This window comes from Equus asinus, chromosome 13, assembly GCF_041296235.1.
Source record: "Equus asinus isolate D_3611 breed Donkey chromosome 13, EquAss-T2T_v2, whole genome shotgun sequence".
In the NCBI taxonomy this organism is placed as follows: domain Eukaryota; kingdom Metazoa; phylum Chordata; class Mammalia; order Perissodactyla; family Equidae; genus Equus; species Equus asinus.
In genome coordinates this window covers 25,867,402-25,883,670 of record NC_091802.1, presented here as the reverse complement: position 1 = coordinate 25,883,670, position 16,269 = coordinate 25,867,402, and the positions used below count along the sequence as shown (strand labels likewise).

General features: G+C 46.3%; 1 protein-coding gene across 3 annotated transcripts in view; it reads left to right on the top strand.

Annotated features, from left to right (window-relative positions):
* The window catches only part of AATF (apoptosis antagonizing transcription factor), a 101,114-nt gene extending 86,842 nt beyond the window's left edge, over positions 1-14,272 (top strand). For all 3 annotated transcript variants that reach the window (XR_006512271.2, XM_014862268.3, XM_070482841.1), the window contains one exon: positions 13,952-14,272. Coding sequence is in view for 1 of the 3 variants with exons in the window: in XM_014862268.3 (XP_014717754.1) it covers positions 13,952-14,015 (64 nt within the window). In the remaining 2 variants the exon portion in view is untranslated. The remainder of the gene's footprint in view (positions 1-13,951) is intronic.
* Positions 14,273-16,269: the final 1,997 nt, after the last annotated feature.

Here is a 16,269-nt window from a genome sequence, read left to right as displayed (position 1 = left end):
TGGAAAATACAGAAAAGACAAAGAAAAATTCATATGTTATGTGCTATTGAGACTTGAACATTAATACTTTTATATGATTTCTTGCAGAATTTTTTTGTGTAGATATTTTATAAAGATATATACATATATGTTTGAATCCCTTTTTCTGGTTAACTTTATAGTATAAGCATTTTAATGCCATTTTTAAAGACGTTAATAACTTCATAATATTCAATTATGAGATACTTATTATTTGACATTTAGGTTGTTTCTGATTATTTTTATTTCTCTTTAAGTAATGCTGTAATGAACATATTCATACAGAAATCTGTGTTCTAAGTTTTGCTTGTGTCTTTAGAATAGGTTCTTAGAAGGGTAATGCCTGGGTCAATTTCTAATGATTCTTGATGGGTTGTACTGATTTATATGCCCCCCCCACCCCCGCCCCCTGCAGCTGAGGCTTATGTCTCTCGCTGCACCTTTGCTAATAAGGAGAGTTATCTTTTAAAAATATTTTCTGTTTTGGGGCCTGCCCCGTGGCCGAGTGGTTAAGTTCTCGCGCTCTGCTGCGGTGGCCCAGGGTTTCGCCGGTTCGGGTCCTGGGTGCGGACATGGCACCACTCATCAGGCCATGCTGAGGTGGCGTCCCACAAAGCACAACTAGAAGGACCCACAGTTAAAATATACAACTATGTACTGGGGAGATTTGGGGAGAAAAAGCAGGAAAAAAAAAAAAAAGAATGGCAACAGTTGTTAGCTCAGGTGCCCATCTTAAAAAACATAAAAAAATAAAAATATTTTCTGTTTTGATACGCCAGCAGTTATCATTGATTCTTGTTTGTGAGTTCATAACAAGTAACCCCTTATGAGGATCTACAACGTGCTAGGCACTGGGCTAAGGATCTGGGGATTATTTTTTCACTTAACAGTGAACTTGAAAAATCTGTATATTTATTAATCATTTGTATTTCTTTTTTTTACCCTTTGCCCATTTTCCTCTTTGAGTTTTAGTTTTTCTCTGCATTTTGTATGAATTCTCTATTTTATATTATTATTATACACCATATTTCATATTTTTTATAGATTTTTCCCATTTTGCTTGCCTGTTGATATTAATGATTGTTATTGGTCACATATAAGTTTTACTTTTTAATGTAATCAAATATATAAAACTTTTTTCTTTTGAATATTTTTCATTGCTTTTATACGTAAGCAATCCCCCCTGTATCCCAAGATCAGTTATTCAGCTATATTTTCTCTTAGTTTTGTCTGATTTCTTTTCTTTCGTATAATCTGCTTGCAGCTTTATTTTAACATATCATTCAGTGATGTCTACTTTCCATTTCTGCTGCTTCTTTTTGAGTCCAGATCTTTTCTTATACTTCCCACGTAGCCTACTGCACTAACCGCCTCTTAACACTAGTCTGACCTGATCAGTTGTGTGTAGCGTGGCCAGATTAAAGCCCCCTAAGTATCTCTTAGGGCCCGCTCCTCCTCCTAGCCTGTAGAGTAAAGCCACACTCTCGAACCTGCCGCTCTGGGCCTGCGGTGATTTGCCCCCCTGCTCCCTCTTTCTCCCCATCACCTTTTCTTTTCTTAAGATTTTATTTTTCCTTTTTCTCCCAAAGCCCCCTGGTACATAGTTGTGTATTTTTACTTGTGGGTCCTTCTAGTTGTGGCATGTGGGATGCCGCCTCAGCATGGCTTGTTGAGTGATGCCATGTCCGCGCTCAGGACCCGAACCGGTGAAACCCTGGGCCACCGAAGCAGAGCACATGAACCCAACCACTCGGCCGCGGGGCCGGGCCCCCCATCACCTTTTCAGTGTGCACACCACTGCGATACCCAGAACACACTCCATACTCCTCCCACTTGTGTCTCTTTCTTCTGCTCACTTAACCTGGAACACCTCCTCACCCCGACCCGACCGCTGTTCTTTCCTGTTGAAATGGTCATAGTCCTTGGCCAACACCAGCCTTTCCAGGGACTGTTAGGACCCCCTGAGCTCCACTGAGTTGGGGGCTCTTTATTCCTTGAACCCCTATTTTATTTGTTCCTCTCTAACGGTATGTATTACAGTTCACAAAAACACTTGTTAGGGGTTTTTTTTCTTGCTAAGAATGCTTAACTTGTAAGTCAAAGTACTATCCATAGTTTACTGGAATCTCGTATTTGGTATCATCAAGGTTTTATGCTCATACATTTGGAATAATATTTTTTGATTCCCATTGTATCTTGCCTTATTATATAGCATTTTTTTAGACAAGTATTATTTGCAAAACAGTTTATTTAAGGTCTTTCCCCAGTTGCTGTCAGCCTTCTCTAAGACATAGAACTGATTCCAGCTTCTTGAGTGTGTGTCACCCCCTGGCGCTCATATGCAGTGTGACCCGGAAGAAGTCTTCTCTATGTGCCTTGGTTTCTTTATTTTATAAGGTGAAAATAGTCCTTCTTGCTCATTAGCTTCTTGAGAATGAAATGTTCTTTTAAATTTTTTGTTCCTGAGAAGAACTGTTTTAAGTGTAATCTGTACAGATAATTGTGTGCGAGGAAGATTTGCCCTAAGCTAACATCTGTTGCCAATCCTCCTCTTTTTTTTGTTTGTGTCTGCTGAGGAAGATTGGCCCCGAGCTAACATCTGTGCCAGTCTTTGTCTACTTTGCATGTGGGACACCTCCACAGCATGGCATGGAGCATGCAGAACTTTAACCACTCGGCCATGGGGCCAGCCCCTGCACAGATAATTTTTAAAAAAACAAAATGTGTGTTTTCATGTATATATATATTATGTCCTTGCCTCTTTGCCTGAAACACAGACATATCCATTTCTGTGTAAACCTGAAAAAAGGTTGGCTATAAGTCTCCTGTCTGAAATGCCTTTAAAGGCCTTCAGCTTTAAGTCTATTTACAATTTGCTGGTAAGATTATTTTTGCAAACAGTCCTATAAAGATGGATGAACAAAGGTTTTTTTTGCCTCTTTTACTGAAATCTTTCCAAATCATCTCACTCCTTTAATACACTTTCCTCTGCTCCCATAGCACTGTACATGTCCATATTATGGACAACATTCATTACCAGGCCATGTCCTAATTCTTTGTGGGTTATGTTTCCATGGTAGAACATTGCACTGCTTGAGGGCCAGCTCCATATTTTGTTCTTAGCTTTTGGCCATGTTGGAAAAGCCCCAGAAATGAAGAGTCCAGTCTTGGGACTTCTCATTCCCAACCCTTTACTTAGAGAGTTCTTGAGGTCATTTTTACTGAGGATGAGTCCTGGGGAAAGATCTCTCAAGAACACTCTTGCATTTCCATTCCTTCCAAGAGTGTGCAGCACAAACTTTGGGTTATCCCATAGGCTTTCTCCTGCCCTTCTTGGCTGTCATAGCTAGACTGGCTTTGGTTTCTGGTGGCTCTCCTACAAATTCTCAGTTACTATAGGTCAGTTATTTGGCCCGCTTTCAGAATTTGTTTGGTTTAAGAAGACAGTTCTGGAATGGATTCTATATGTGCCTTAACAAGGCATAAGAGGCTCTGGTTACCCTTTTTATTTTGAGCGTTTGTGTTAAGTATCAAACCAAAGAGGGACATTTAGATCAAGGGCATTTTGCCTCATTGTACTTTGAGTTCAAGGTGCTGGGAAGCGCGGTGTCTGTAACGGGAGCTATTACTAACTACCCTGGAGATGAGGTCTGGAATGAGCCGTAACCACACCTTGTGTTTCACCCATCATCTCCCTCTGGGGAGCAGAGCACTTTATAAACATTAACTCTTTTACCCTCTGGCACTGCACTTAAAAGGTAAAGAAGACTGAAGGCTCTTTCTTCTCCAATATAGATGAGGAAACCTGGGCCTGGAGAGGGAGCTGACTTGATCAGAGGCAGAGGAGGCATGCGTGGCCCAGGGTGTTTGGAGTCCCAGCGGTGGACCCGGATAGCACGGTGGCCGCTGACACCCAGGAGACGCTGCTCTGCACAGCTCCCCTTTCTGCTTCTCAGAGGCTGGTGGGGGTTGGGCCTTTTGTCTCGTGTGGAATGTGAAATGCTGCAAAGACGAGCAATTGTTCTTCAATGCTTTGTGCTCCTTTATAAGAAAGAAGAAATCAATACACATTTTCTCCTACGCGCACTTGGCAGTACTCCGGCCGCTCGTCCCCCTCCCGGTCCTGCAGGGGAGGCGCAGCTATGCAGCAAAACAGGCCCACCAGCTTTCAGGGGCAGAAATGCAAACTACTCATTTTCCACTTAGCAATCAGGCTTTTTAAAGCCAGTCATATAACTGGTCGAGGTCATCAAATTGCTCACTTGAGTGACTAGTTGGTGAACCAACTGGGGGAGAAATGGCCCTGTTGGAGACATCCAGAAGCTGAGGGGTCCTGGTCACTACTCCTGGCGAAGGTTTACCTGGCAGGTGTCGGGGACAAACCTTCCTTTTTCCACATTTCTCTCTGATTTACAGAGGAGAGAGGGAAGTTCTCTGAAGGATACTGTTAGAACCACAAAGACTGACAGATAAAGGACATCAATTTGCATTTTATCAATTGATGTAGGTAAACTGTCTAAACTAGAGCCCGATCTCAGGGTGGGTTTTATTTTTTAATCAGAAAATGTGGTATTGATACCTGTGACTTTGTTTATAGCTTCCTGCCATTAAACAGTTAAGTCTGGGGCATGAATAACAAACATTTTGCCGCCATTATTAACACAAGTGGCAGTTTAGGTGACAGCACAGTCTTGCAGCGTCGGGGGTGCGTTCCGTTTTATTCGAGTTGGTGGCAGTATCTTGGTGAGCCTGTGGGCACTCTGGCTGCGGGCCTCCTTCGTGCAGAGGAGATTGTTAGAGCTGAGAGCAGGGATGAGACTGCCAGGGGAGGGTGTCGAGAGAAGCGGGGAGAACAGAACCCAGGAGAAGGGCTGCTCCCAGCCAGGAGGAAGATCAGAGGACAGAGGAGGAGAACAGGGATCATTCCACCCCAGGGGGCGAGTGTCAGCACCGCGGGGCTGGTCAGAGGTAGGTGCCCCGCGCCTCCGACCCTCAGCTCCTTTGTGGCACGCCAAGTCCGTGACATGCAGGCGTGGCGCCTTACGTTTGTCTGCTCAGTAGTTGCTTCTTACATGATTAGATTGGTACTGGGTTTTTAAGTAAAATAAGTCCTCCAACTCATTATGGGAAGTAATAGAATGCTTTGCTGAAACTCTGTGGGTTGACCATAAATACCCTCACTAATTTCTGTGTGTTTTGACCCCCTAAACGTAGAAGTTAAACGGGAGCTGAGCCGCATCCTCTGCTGCGCCCGGGCCCTGGGTCGTCGGGCAGTGGTCTGGAGAGGGATACAAATGTAACGCTAGTGTCAGTCTCACCTTCGTGCGGTTGGAGGAAGTGATTCACGTCTAAGCAGTGAAGCATCCCCTGGCTTCCAACAGGAGCTGTTAGCGGGGCTGCTGTTTGAACAGGAGCTTCATCTTCCTGAAGCCAGCAGTCACAAAACCGTAAACACAGCACTGGCCAACTCTATTGCCAGATCGTGGTGGCTTGACGTTAATATTAAACATCTCCAGCAAGGCAGAGAGCTCTGCAGCCCAGCTACAGAATAAAAATAAATAAAAATAAAGAGAAAACCCTGCTAAAAGCAGTGAGATGATTTGTCGTCTTTCCTTTGTGAGGCCATTTGTCTTCTCTCGCATCAAATCTGTTATAAAACAGTCAAACTGTGAAAGTGGAAATCATCCCAGGAATATGGAATATTAATGCACAGGAGAGGAGGCCGCGTCCCTTTTGTCTACAGTGCTCCTGGCCACCCCCCCCCCCACTTTTTTTTGCAAGTCCACCAAGGAAAATTATTTTTCTTTAAAAGAATTTGAAAGACTCAGAGCTAGTGGTAGGGATGATGGAAGTTTCGAGTATTTGTGTTCCTTTGTTCGATGGGAGTGGATCTGTAACTGACTTGGGGATGAGGAGGGGGTGCAAGAGAGAAACACTGCCCGACTCTGCCTCTGGTTCCCTTCTCATCTCTCTCCCCCTCTTCCCTCGCCCTCCTCTCCCCAGCCTTGCAGTTCCTTTGTTTGGGGCCTGAACCTGCTTCTCTGAACATTTATAAATCTTGAGTCTGTCTGATCTTTAGGAGACAGGCCAGAGGCCACGTGTCACCATCTGTAATTTAAGGCTGTAGGGCTAAAAGCGTTTGCAGAGGTTTGAAGGACCTAGTTCTGACCTGACCAAAAGAGCGAATTGGAGCAGACCTTCTAGAGTCTCCTTCAAGCACTAGGGAGGATGTGATGAGAGCAGACCCGCGAGGTAATTTATGGGCACGGTTGGCTCCAGCCACGCAGGGTGGCTGGCCCACTCAGAAATGCGTGGTGCACTGCCACCTCGTGGCAGATGCAGGCAGGTACGGTTTGGCTGGGAGCTTCTGACGAGTTCAGCTGGTGTCTGATTGGAGATTTGCCTTGTATCCAGATTCAGGTAATTAGTGATAGATGAGGGCGTTTTCTGAGTCACTATCAGTTACTTTGCTAACTTGATCCTGTTAAGAAGTGAGTGTTAAGTGAGAGAAGGTTGCTTTCTTTTTTACTTCATTTCTTTGTTTTTTGGGTTTTATTTTTTGGCATGGAATTGTGATGAGATTTGAGGAAAGAAGCCCCTGGCCCACATTTTGTTGCTGGGGGAAGTTGGGAGGAGAATGAGGGAGAGTTAAGTGCGAACTTTCGGCTGCATTCAGGAATCCTAAGTTTTCTGCTGTCATGACTTTTGTCTGTCATCCTGAGTAGACGAAGAGTTGCATCTGTCTCTTCACTTGGATTGCGTCCCCAACCATCTAGTGTCCTTGAGAGATGAAGTTCCACTGTGTGTCATCTGCCTCTGATCCCATTCCTGTGACGTGCATAGGTATACCACCACCCCACAACCCCTAAAGAGCACAGGGCAATTGCTTGCCATTTGGATCAATATCTTTCCCCTTATAGGTCCTAGAAATATTTCTCAAACACTTTTCTCTCGCCTGTGAAGTCCTAGAGTAGAATGGATTTGGGTCAGAAGAAGCAGAAGGAATGAAAGAGAAAAGGAAGGTGCCATTTTGTCTTGGGTGTTCTGGGGTGCACACCACAAGGCATTCAGACGGTTAGGGCTGGCGGTTAGGTGGGTCCCCTTGTTTGGTGTCGTTAGCATGTGCCAAGTGATAATTGGCAAGATGCCTTTCTCAGTAGCTATTTAGAATGCCCTGGGCATGGTGGGAGCAGAGCAGAAGAGGTGGCAGCTCTGTGAAGGCAGGGAGAAGGCTGTGTTGAGAACGCAGGAGGCAGTGCAGTCTCGCTCTGCCCGCTGTGGGCCAACCAGGCTGCACCAGACCTGTCGGGATTGGCTCGGGGGGTAAGGGCCTCCCTGCCGGTTCTTTGGCACACAGGAGGCTCCGAGGAGTTCAGTCAGGATGGCAAGGGAACTCCAAGCTTTGTCATGGCAGGGATGGAGTGAATTGTTTCTTCTCACCTAGAAAAGAACAGATTTAGTTAAGGGAAGACATCAAATAGGTGAGGGGCTGCCCCAGGGAAGGGCAGTCGGCCTGTTCCTCTCCTGGCTCTGGAACCGCAGAGCTGGGTCCAGCGTGAGGAGGTGTGTTCATGTGTCTCTCCAGATGGACTGGGTTCTCCTGGATAGATCTACTGGATACCTTCACCTTCCCGCTCAGCTTCTGCTGCGTCATTCATGTCTTCGTAATCCTCCACGAAATCTACCAAAGTTCAAACAGGCATTCAAATATTTTTATACACAACTGGAAGGACCTGGAACTAAGATATACAACTATGTACCGGGGGGGAGGGTTGGGGAGATAAAACAGAAAAAACAAAAAAAACAAAACAAGTATTTTATAAATTTATTGTACCTTTGTGTTAAACTTCGAAGCCAGAGACCATAGACATCTAATGTGTGTCTGTACTTATTCCACAGCACCAATAAGTAAGTTGTTTTCAAAACACAAACGTGAAAAAAGGCAGGCATCAGTAACATCACCAATAGTTTTTAAAAGCACGTGTCTGTCACCAGTGACCATGCTGGTCGGTGTGAATTTCTGTTCCGGCTGCGCCTATACCGACTCTAAGGATTCGGATTTGATCAAGACTCTGCTAGACGTGAGCAGGGTTGGAATTGGAACCCCTAGTCTCACTTCCCCTCTGTGTGCTGCTTCATCCTTTGATTCTTAAATGTAGGTCTGAGGGATTGAGTTCAGCAGAGACAAATGCTCCACCAGCGTGTGTGCAGCACGGGGGTCCTCGGGGTGTGCAGAGAGAGGGAGAGGATTGGAAAGGGGGAAGGGCCAGGATGCTTCCTGGGATGTGTCTTGTGTATTTCGGGAGACACCCCCCCCCCTCCCATGAAGCAACAAGTGAACAATTTCAAATTAATCAAGGGCAAATTAGGTGTATAATTTTAATCAGGAAAGCAGCAATATTGTCTCCGCTGGCATGTTTGGAAGACTGGCTCAAAACTCCTGCGTGTAATACTTGCTCAGAGAGTAGAACGTACAGTTTCTTCAGGGAGTGGTGGCTTGCTTTCTGCTCTCTGCCTCTGGCCGCAGGGACAGGTAGGTGCAGCTCGGGGATGTCTCGGAGGCGTGGGGGTTTCTGGGCCAGAGCAGGAGGAGTGCGTGTCCTGGAGTGCGGCTGGTACAATTCTTCAGTATCCCAGACGCTGCAAGCTATTGGCCTAGCAAATTGAAAGCCCCACATAGATCATCTGCAGGTTTACTGTGCTCCTTTGTGCCGTTTGCCCAAATAGCAGCGTGAAAGACACCGGGCTGGGCTGTAGTCGGTGAGGAAGTGCACACGTGGGGCTGAAGGAACACGTTTGGGTGCACATGTCTGGGGCCGCATTGTTAGACACGTCCACCCCCTTTCATTCAGGGCTGTGTGAAGCCGTGCCCGCCATAAAGTGAGTGCATTTCACAGCCAGCTAGACTGTGCGGACTTCAAGGTTCTTCAGAAGAATCACGTAAGAAATAAGCCGAGTCCTAAGACACGCACACACACGTTCTCTCTTTATGGAAAATGGCTGCTAATCCATGATCTTTTTTTTTCCAGAAACAGGTTTTATGGTAATATAGTAAAAATATTAAATTAGAAAATGCCTCACTAAGGGTTATAAAACCTTACTACACTAGAGATAGGTAATTATCCCCTCTACAGCCTAAATGACAGTTTAAAAGAAATAAAAATGTTAGTGCTCATTACTTGCTTTTGTAGGTTGCAATAAAGGGTAAGTTAAATTTTAATTCAAGGAAGAGCCCCTGCTATCGACCTTCTACCTTAGGTCCGAGTCCTGTTAATTACTCCGTAGGCTGTTCTCCCGCATGATACCCACATTAATCCATTTCTACAGTGGACATTCCCACTCGCCATCGAGGCCAAGAGTGTGGGGGAGGGCTGAGTAAGGGGGAAGGCATTTCAGCTCAGTGATTCAAATCTTGATTCTTAATGTGATAGGGAGCAGGAATTATGCATTTTTTTTTTTAAAAGTTCATTATGCATAGCCTTAAGGGGACCTCGAGTATGAACTATACACTTACCCTGGAGAAGCGGATGGAGACAAGGTTAACCTGAGGGATTGCTAGTTTAGCTTCTCAGCAGCTAAATCCTGGCTAGGAAGGCTGCTGCAGAGGGGTGTCCGTGCAGCAGAAGGCAGTCTGACCTCGGTCCCATGTGGCTTCTTGTTACCTAGTTTCATTTTCAGTTTTTTTCCTTAAGATGGGGTACGGGGTATGGACATGTTCTGTTTCTCTTCAGATGCTTTTACCTTTCCCAGGGCATCGCACCAGATCTAGCCCCTGTCTGGGTTTGGGGAAGATCTCGCTGCTCTCTCTGCCTCTGTCTTCATATTGGGGAGCAGAGACTTTCCAAGGGGAAGGTAGACAGACTGCCCAGGAGTCTATTTCCAGTGTGTGCTCTCTCCTCAAGTGGATCTGCCGAGATGGCGCCCGCGCTGGAGCCGAGGTTCTCCTCCCTCTGGCTTTCGCAGTCGTCCTCCCACCTGACACGGAGCCCAGCCCCGCCCTATTCTGACGTGGGACATCGCCCCGAGTGGGAAAAGCTCCAGGGCAGCAAACGAAAGGACAGTTCCCACAACGGTGCAGGGATTGAGGAGGGTGTGCCCCGTAACAGCCCTGCGGTCAGGTGGTTCCTGGGTCTTTCTTTCCAACAGAATTGCAGGAGAACCTCATGGAGCTCTCAGCTGGGGGATCATTAAAACTAACCGTGGGTGGTAGATCACTATGGGACTATTTTTTGGCATATGATTCAGACGGACTTAAAAGAATTGAGCAACATTACTGTAACAGAACTCTCTCATTCCCATCTGCTTGTTCATGTGACAAGGTTTCTCAGCACGTATATGTCTACAAAAATCAAAGAATAGAATAGAATCAGGGGGCTGGCCCGTGGCTGAGTGGTTAAGTTCACACACTCCGCTTCAGCGGCCCAGGATTTCGCAGGTTCGGATCCTGGGCACAGACATGGCACCGCTCATCAGGCCATGCTGAGGTGGCGTCCCACATGCCACAACTAGACGGACCACAGCTAAAAGTACACAACTATGTACGGGGGGCCTTTGGGGAAGAAAAGGAAAAATAAAATCTTTAAAAAAAAAAAATAGAATCAATGCTGAGCCCTCTTTCATTCTAGGTATAAACAATATTCGTTCGTGGATACATGAAGGAATGGAGGGGAAAGCCTCATCCATATCATTCAGAGATGCATTTCCAGTAACATTTTATGTATTTCTTTATATTAAATTTTTACCAAAATTATAATACATTTAATTACATTATTATTGCATATTTTGATTGTTTCCTACTAATAATGATAATGGTAACACAACCCAGAAGTCATTTTTTTTAATTACTTAAAGGCTTATGGTTTCAAGAAATTAAAATATTTTCATTTCAACTTTTCAGAAGGTGTTTCAATTTACATACTTACTTTTGTGGCCAAGAAGTATGATCAGGTGATCAATAAAAGACTTTCAAGCATAAAACAACTAGATTAGGACAAAAATCTGTAGGGAAAAATCAGATGGAAATAAAGTTTAAAAAGAAGAAGATGCTGTACAATTTCCAAGTTAAAGAGTTTGTTGATGTGTTATTTAAATGATTGATGATGGGTATCAAATCATTATGGCGTATAGATTCCATTGGGTGTATTACAAAAGGGATGTAAGAGTTTTATTTTAAAAGTTAGTATTCACAATATTCTGGTAATTATATCCTTTGTGATGATTAAATTTCTCGAGAAAAATTTTATATGTCAGCTAAAAAATGTATAAGGGGGCTGTGTGATTTTGTAAAATTCTGTTGGGGGGGCGGTGCAGCACAACTCAAGGACTAGGACCCTAAGCCCCACCCTAGTGGCCTGGTTACCCCAGCTCTGCCTGGTGGCCAGCGAGTGGGAGGTGTGGCCAGCACGGAGCCTCGGCAGGGAAAGGAGGGTTGGGCCACACTGAGCAGCTGGAGTCTGGGGTTCTTCATCCTGCCGGTGCTCCTGGACCCCGGAGCGTCTGCTTAGTCCTCTAGCGTTGGGGCTGAGGGCAATGGAGAGGGGAGGAGGAGAAGGGAGCAGAAAAGTCGGTTAGGAGGCTGTCGCCACATTCTTGGTAAGAGATGGCATGATCTGCAATAGTGGAGGCGTTGTGGGAGCCGGAAGTTTGAGAGGCTTTGAAGGTGAAAACCCTCACCGATTTGTGGTGGTGGGTGAGGAGGACACAGAGTTGAAATTCCTTGGGGATTTTTAGGTTGGAATAATCCCTTACTCATATTCTCTCTCAAAATGTTTTAAGAACCCTGACCACTCAGCTTTCCAAGTTGCTTTGCCATGAACAGCTGCATATGTTTGTCAGCTCTGCCCACTTGAGTGTGAAATGATGTTCTATCAAAACATGGGTTTCAGCATTTCCCTCTCTGCTCCTGACTTGGGAACCCTGCTGCGGACAGTAACTGCTGCCCCGGCCCAGGCGTTCCGCTGATGTCGTGGCACCGAGCGGGAGCATTCGCTCCGTCGTAATGATGGGGTCTGGTGCAGGCAAGCAAGGCGAGGTTCCAAAGGGTATGATTGCGAGGCACTAAACAGCGTCGCGCCTCCGCGGCTCCCTCTCATCAGCCGGTGCAGCCTTAAAGTCATACTGTCCTTTTTGTCATGGCGACTCTCCCCTTCATGCCCTTTCATTTTTTTTGTTGAAATGGCTAGAGAGACTTGTAGTTATTGGCAAATAGGCAGGCCCTAGTGTGATGGAGTGAAGCCTGGGCCGGGCGTTGCTGTCTTTCATGTGATGGAGCTGGTGATTTGGAAGCGAGGCTGCCAGCCTCTCATTTGCATTTGGTCTGAAGCTGCCTTCCACCTTTGTGCGCCAGCCTTGGCCGAGGGCGAGTGAGGCGGATGGAGACAGCAGAGGAACAAAAGAGGCGGTGGAGCTCGGGGTGAACCTGCTTCCTTTGTCTGTAGGCCCAGGGGCTGGTCGGTAGTTCAGGCTGGGGGTACCGGCAAATTCTTGGGATCACATTCCTGTAATAACGTTGGAGGCCCGCTCTTTTCTGGCCTGTACTTCCCTGCCTGCCCTGTGGCCCCAGCATGACAAGGTTAGTTTACATTCTTGCCTTCTGCAGTTTCTTCCTTAAGACTTTTCCTTTCTAAAAGTTTTAGTATGCTCCTCCTGTTGCTGCGTGTTCTAATTCCAGTACCTCTCTTCCTACCCGCAACTGGAGCAGGGTGACCTCAAAACAGACTAGTGGGTTTTTGTGTGCAAGTCTTGCTTAACCAAAACAGCTGTTTGAATGGTGGGTTTTGGTTAGTTTGTTTACTTTTTGTTTTGTTTTGTTTTGAAAGTCACATTTGCTGGGATCATGATGCTCAGATAATGAGAGCACTTTTAAAAGCCTGTTTTCTTAACAGGGATGGCAGACTATATTTTATGGTTAGATCTTGAACATAGAAAACAGAACAGGCACAGCTTTCTTCTGGGGTCATTTACTTGCTGGCCCATGACCTTAGCCTGTGTGTGCCCACCCTCCTTCCCTGAGGGTTGGTGGCTGGACCTTCACGCAGAGGGCAGCCATGGACCACTGGCCTCAGTTGGCCATGTGTCCTCCACGGCCCACTTCCCTAGGGGGTTTGACCTGCTTGGACCCTCGTGGCTCCTCGTCTCTCTGCAGGGAGAGTCTGCTCCCTATGCACAAGGTTCTGGAGCTTCTGTCACAGTGATAGAGGCATCCTTCCCCCACCCCACCCCTTTGTGGGTTTTCCAGGCCTTGACGGATGGCTTTGAGCAGGTGGCTGTGGGTATGTTGCATTTGATAGCAGAAACAGGTTGGAAGTGATAATTAACTTTATTTTCAGGGACCCCAGACCCTGGCTTATTATGGTTTTTTTAATGTCAAAACCCAACTTTAGAAATGAATTAGCCAATCGAATTCGTTATTATGTTGAGTCTGGAGAAGACTGGGGGAGTGGAAGGGCCTCGGTTCACTGCTGAGCAGCTGCACGCGGGCTAGTAATTGGAATCTTGTTGCTGGGGCATTTTCATTGTTTTTCAAGTACTGCCAAGTCCGAGAAAATGTATGAAAACTAAATGATATCCTCCATCCCACGTCTGCCTGAGCCCTCCTCATCCTGCGGCAGTCTCAGACATCCTATTAGAATATTCAATCTTGTTTTCTTACTTGAAGAGCCTGTCTGTAAAGGGCAAACTTACAGAAAACTCATTCCCCAGACACAGGGTATCCAGCCACACTGGACTGTTTACATATCTTGCTATTTGATTGGCTTCTAGGTGTCTTCCTTCCCTTAGATTTGTGAGTAAGAGCTGCGGGATGCATTTTTAATTCCACGGCTGTGTTTGCAATTGAAGAAGCAAGATTAGGGTATTTCTCAGCTCCTTAGTTCTTTTTTAACCTTAAAAAGGTAACCAATGTGTTAACCAATTTGTTTTGTCTCTCTTCTAGGACAGAGTTGTATCGATCGCTTTTCGGCCAACTCGGCCCCCCTGACGAAGGCCAGAGGGACTGACACCCGCCTCTCCTGCTGCGAGGCCACGGGACACCGGCCACACCCTGGCCAGTTGGCTGCTCCTCCTGCCCCAGTGGAGGAACCTGTTGGCCTGCAGGGCTGAGCTAGTCGGAAAACCCCGGGGAAGGTGTGCTGTTCAGAACACATGTCTATAAAGCCCGGGGAGCCTGGACTCAGGTGTCTGTCTCCAGTACTCCAGTGCGCCACGGACACTGCCGCGTGCTTCTCCAGCCTCACAAATAAAGAGTGTCTTCCCGCACTGCTGCCAAGTGTGCTTTTCTTACACAGCCCGGAGTAAGTCTGATGTAGAGCTGAGCAGGGTGACACTTCAATGTTTTCTAGTCACATGGCCGCCTCCTCCAATATCACGTCAGAGCGGGAACAGTTCTGGGCAGTGTGCTGCCTTCTGGGTGGGTAATGTCCAGTGAGCGGTCGCGGCTCTGAGGGGCAGGGATCCCACAAACCCTCTGAGCTCTGCCTAGGAGGCTCTGTAACCTGGCGCTATGGGGGCATTTACCTATTTGTGCTAAATGCAAACCTGTGACTTCTTTTGTGTTTCCTCTTTTCACCCATAAACATCTCCCAGAGTCCTTCTCTCTTCTCACCATTCCTGAATCACTTTATTGAGATGAGCTCTGGTGTAAATCTAGCAGGAGGAAATAATTCACTTGTTTTTCATCCAAAGGTCAAAAGCTGGAAATTAAATCCCCATAAGGAGGATTTATTGGCCTGCTGTGGTCAATATGCAATGGAGATTATCTTGCATAAGTAATGTGCACACCAGCATCCGAGACTGACCATCTCCCATGTCCTTTGCCCAAATCTTTATTTAGGGCTGTGAGATTAGAGGAGAAACGTTGCATCCAGGCAACTGAGTGCAGCTGTAGTTAATACCTAGTCATTGTTTGTAAAGTCAGATTTTGATATTATTGTAAAATGTCAAAACCAAGTGACAGATTTTGGGCCCAGGAGTCCCACGTGTCATTGACTTGGTGTCTGGGGATGGCGGCATGGTGCCCGAAGGCTGGGCTCCAGACGAAGGGAGTCCTGAGGAATCGAGAGCCCAGTGTAGTGCTCACATCAGTGTGTCTGAGTGCGGGATGGGGCCGATGCGGGGCGGAGGGCGTCTCCGTCTCACATTGAGTGGCCCTTGGTACTTGGTGATTTGTTTTTCTTGTCTCAGTGTTCACCTCTTGGGCTCGACTGTGAGGGAAATGTATAATTTTCAGTGTGTCTACAGTTTCCCACAAGACCTGTCAACAGAAATAGGAGAGTTCCCTACATTCACTCCCTTCAAAATGACCACTTTTTAAAATAGCGAACATCCCGCCCTGTCCATCGAGCCCATCGAGAGGATTCGGGTAATGCCCGTTTTAATGGCGAGTAGTGACCCCTCAGTGTGGACCTTCCAGTGGGCCTGATGCCAGCCCACATCTCCTAAAGAGAGAGAGCCTTTGTCAGAGCCACTCTTCACCTGATGAAGAAGATTTAAACAGGTACTTCAAAATATTTGGAGTCCGACATGTTTAAATAAATGACTTAAAATCAGGAGTGATGAGAAAGAACAGACAGAATCTTCAGTAAAGGGAGACCTGCATTTTAAAATTCAGAAGACTACCCTCCTTCCAGCCAAGAATAAATTGGAAACTATTTTAATTGACACGGATACTGCAATTCAACTGTTACTAGAAAGACAGATTAGTTGATTGATTTGCATTTTAATAAAACTAATACTTTACATTTTGGTCGCTAATGCTGATTTTTAAATGAGTTGAGAACTGTTATCAAGAGTTGCCATCCAGAGCCCGTTTTCAGTGTTGACTGAAGCATTCCTCCCTGTTGTGTGGAGTTTGCTTATTTTCTTTTTGCCCAGCTGACTCCTTCATGCACAACACTCACGCAGCATTGACCTTGAAGACCTCAGCCCGCCGGGGCAGCACGACAGCGAGCCAGCCACGCGGAGACGCGGTGGCACCCGCCCAGCCACCCATTTGCCCCAGAGACAGAAGGCGGGAAGCAGGCAGTGGGCCTCTCCTTTCAGGATAGAGAAGATAAGGCTGCTTTCTTGTCTTAGTTTATTTCATGTTAAAAATTAATTGCAGAAAAGTAGAAAGAACAAATAAAAATAAGACTGGGCTATAATGCCATCACCTGGAAATGTCCATGTCTCCTCGTTAACATTTCAATACTTCATCACCCTCTTCTGTGTGTGGGAGCAATGACAGCAAGTGGCCCCATCTCCTGTCCTGGGGAG